Here is a 3,067-nt window from a genome sequence, read left to right on the forward strand (position 1 = left end):
TCCTCATGGCTCCGCGACCTCTCTTCTTTTTCCTCTCTTTTTGCTTCTTCCTCCTCCTCCTCTTACTCAAGGAAAATCTTTATTTTCTTCTTCTCCTTCATCGTCGTCTTCCTTTTCTTTCTTTTTTCTTTTTCGTCTTCTTCGTTTCTTCTTCTTCATCTTCTTCTTCTTCCTCTTCCCTCCCTTACTCTTCTTACTTCTTCTTCTTTTTCTTCTGTTACTTTTTCTTCCTACTATTATTATTTTCTCTCTCTATTACTTTTTCTTACAATCATTATTATTATCATTATCATTATTATTATTATTATTATTATTATTGTTATTATTATTATTATTACTATTATTATTGTTATTATCATTATTATCATTATCATTATTATTATTATTATTATTATTATCATTATTAATATTAATATTATTATTGTTGTTATTATCATTATTACCATTATTATCATTATCATTATTATCATCATTATTATTATTACTATTATTATTTCTTCGCTTATCATAATAGGGTATAGAAGTTACAGGTAAACCTTACATATCCTAGATTGACATAATGAATAACTTATTATTTATAGCCATGATGAAACAGTGCAGTTAAGAAGTTGCTCTAACAATCTGTCTGTCTGTCTATCAGTCGATCTCTCCCTCTCTCTCTCTCTCCCTCTTTGTGTTTCTATCTGCCTGTCTCTTTATCTCTCTTTCTCTCTCTCTCTTTTCCTTTCGCGTGAGCCTTTAGGTCCACCGCCATGTTTTCTGAAACTGAATCACGAGCAGAATCTAACGTTTTCCGTACTCGCACGACCTTTCACCTTTGCCGAAGTAAATGCATCTTCCGAGAGCACAGGGAGTTGCAGATTCTGCAAAGATAAGGAATGAAAGACCTTCCGGGTCACATCTTCCCCGGGGCTCTCCAGCCAAGGCCATTTCCCAAACGCGAATGACGGTGCAGCGGGAGTGAAAGGCGTCGGGCGGAGTGGAAGAGCCTGACGCACGGTATATAAGCGTCTAGTCCTCGTGCTCTTCATTCAGTTCGACTCCATCTGTCAGCAACCATGCTATCGGTAATTTTAATGTTTCAAGCATATGAAAATAACGATACGAAGTATATAAGTTAACGTAATCTATTTCTTCTCATGTGATTTTTCAAGATGCTATTTGATATATATATATATATATATATATATATATATATATATATATATATATCCATGTATTTCCTTTTCCCAGAAATTAGTGCTCTGTGGCGCGATCGCCGCCGTGGCATCACTGCCCCAAAGCCCGTCTACCTCCTACGGGACTCCTAATGTGGGATCTGGAGGAGGCTTCGGTGGCAGCGGGTTTGGAGGTTCCTCGGGAAGTGGAGGTTTCGGAGGAGCTGGCAGTGGCTTCGGAGGAGCTGGCAGTGGCTTCGGAGGAGCTGGCAGTGGCTTCGGAGGAGCGGGCAGTGGTTTAGGAGGAGCTGGTACTGGCTTCGGAGGAGGAGCAGGCCTTGGAGGAGGAGCTGGCAGTGGTTTTGGAGGATCAGGCAGCGGGTTCGGTGGTTCATCCCGTGGCTCATCAGGAGGATTTAGAGGTTCATCGGCAGGATCTAGAGGATCATCTGGAGTAGGCTTTGGAGGCTCATCCACAGGAGGATTCGGAGGCAGCGGCGCTGGAGGCGCTGGAGCTGGAAGGTACAGCGGGTCCTCTGGGCCTGTGATTCCCATCCTCAGAGACGATCGCCAGGGGCCCGATGAGTTCGGAAACTACAACTTCAACTTCGAAACTGGCAATGGCATCAGTCGACAGGAACAGGGTGCCCCTCAGGGACCAACTGGCGCCGTGGCCTCTCAAGGAGCATGGTCGTAAGTAACCACATTTCAAAGTCACTCAAAAGCGAAAAGTATCATGTGTCCAGATCTATATATATATATATAAAAAAATTATTATTATTATTATTATTATTATTATTATTATTATTATTATTATTATTATTATTATTATTATTATTATTATTATTATTATTATTATTATTATTATTATTATTATTATTATTATTATTATTATTATTATTATTATTATTATTATTATTATTATTATTATTATTATTATTATTATTATTATTATTATTATTATTATTATTATTATTATTATTATTATTATTATTATTATTATTATTATTATTATTATTATTATTATTATTATTATTATTATTATTATTATTATTATTATTATTATTATTATTATTATTATTATTATTATTATTATTATTATTATTATTATTATTATTATTATTATTATTATTATTATTATTATTATTATTATTATTATTATTATTATTATTATTATTATTATTATTATTATTATTATTATTATTATTATTATTATTATTATTATTATTATTATTATTATTATTATTATTATTATTATTATTATTATTATTATTATTATTATTATTATTATTATTATTATTATTATTATTATTATTATTATTATTATTATTATTATTATTATTATTATTATTATTATTATTATTATTATTATTATTATTATTATTATTATTATTATTATTATTATTATTATTATTATTATTATTATTATTATTATTATTATTATTATTATTATTATTATTATTATTATTATTATTATTATTATTATTATTATTATTATTATTATTATTATTATTATTATTATTATTATTATTATTATTATTATTATTATTATTATTATTATTATTATTATTATTATTATTATTATTATTATTATTATTATTATTATTATTATTATTATTATTATTATTATTATTATTATTATTATTATTATTATTATTATTATTATTATTATTATTATTATTATTATTATTATTATTATTATTATTATTATTATTATTATTATTATTATTATTATTATTATTATTATTATTATTATTATTATTATTATTATTATTATTATTATTATTATTATTATTATTATTATTATTATTATTATTATTATTATTATTATTATTATTATTATTATTATTATTATTATTATTATTATTATTATTATTATTATTATTATTATTATTATTATTATTATTATT

General features: G+C 26.5%; 1 protein-coding gene across 1 annotated transcript in view; it reads left to right on the forward strand.

The window, feature by feature from the left end:
• The first annotated feature begins 1,045 nt into the window (after positions 1-1,045).
• Positions 1,046-3,067, forward strand: part of LOC125029772 (pupal cuticle protein 36-like) — a 3,630-nt gene continuing 1,608 nt past the window's right edge. The window contains exons 1-2 of the mRNA XM_047619906.1: positions 1,046-1,067; positions 1,234-1,850. Coding sequence (XP_047475862.1) covers positions 1,059-1,067; positions 1,234-1,850 — 626 coding nt within the window. The 5' untranslated portion in view covers positions 1,046-1,058. The remainder of the gene's footprint in view (positions 1,068-1,233; positions 1,851-3,067) is intronic.

This window comes from Penaeus chinensis, chromosome 10 (assembly GCF_019202785.1).
Source record: "Penaeus chinensis breed Huanghai No. 1 chromosome 10, ASM1920278v2, whole genome shotgun sequence".
In the NCBI taxonomy this organism is placed as follows: domain Eukaryota; kingdom Metazoa; phylum Arthropoda; class Malacostraca; order Decapoda; family Penaeidae; genus Penaeus; species Penaeus chinensis.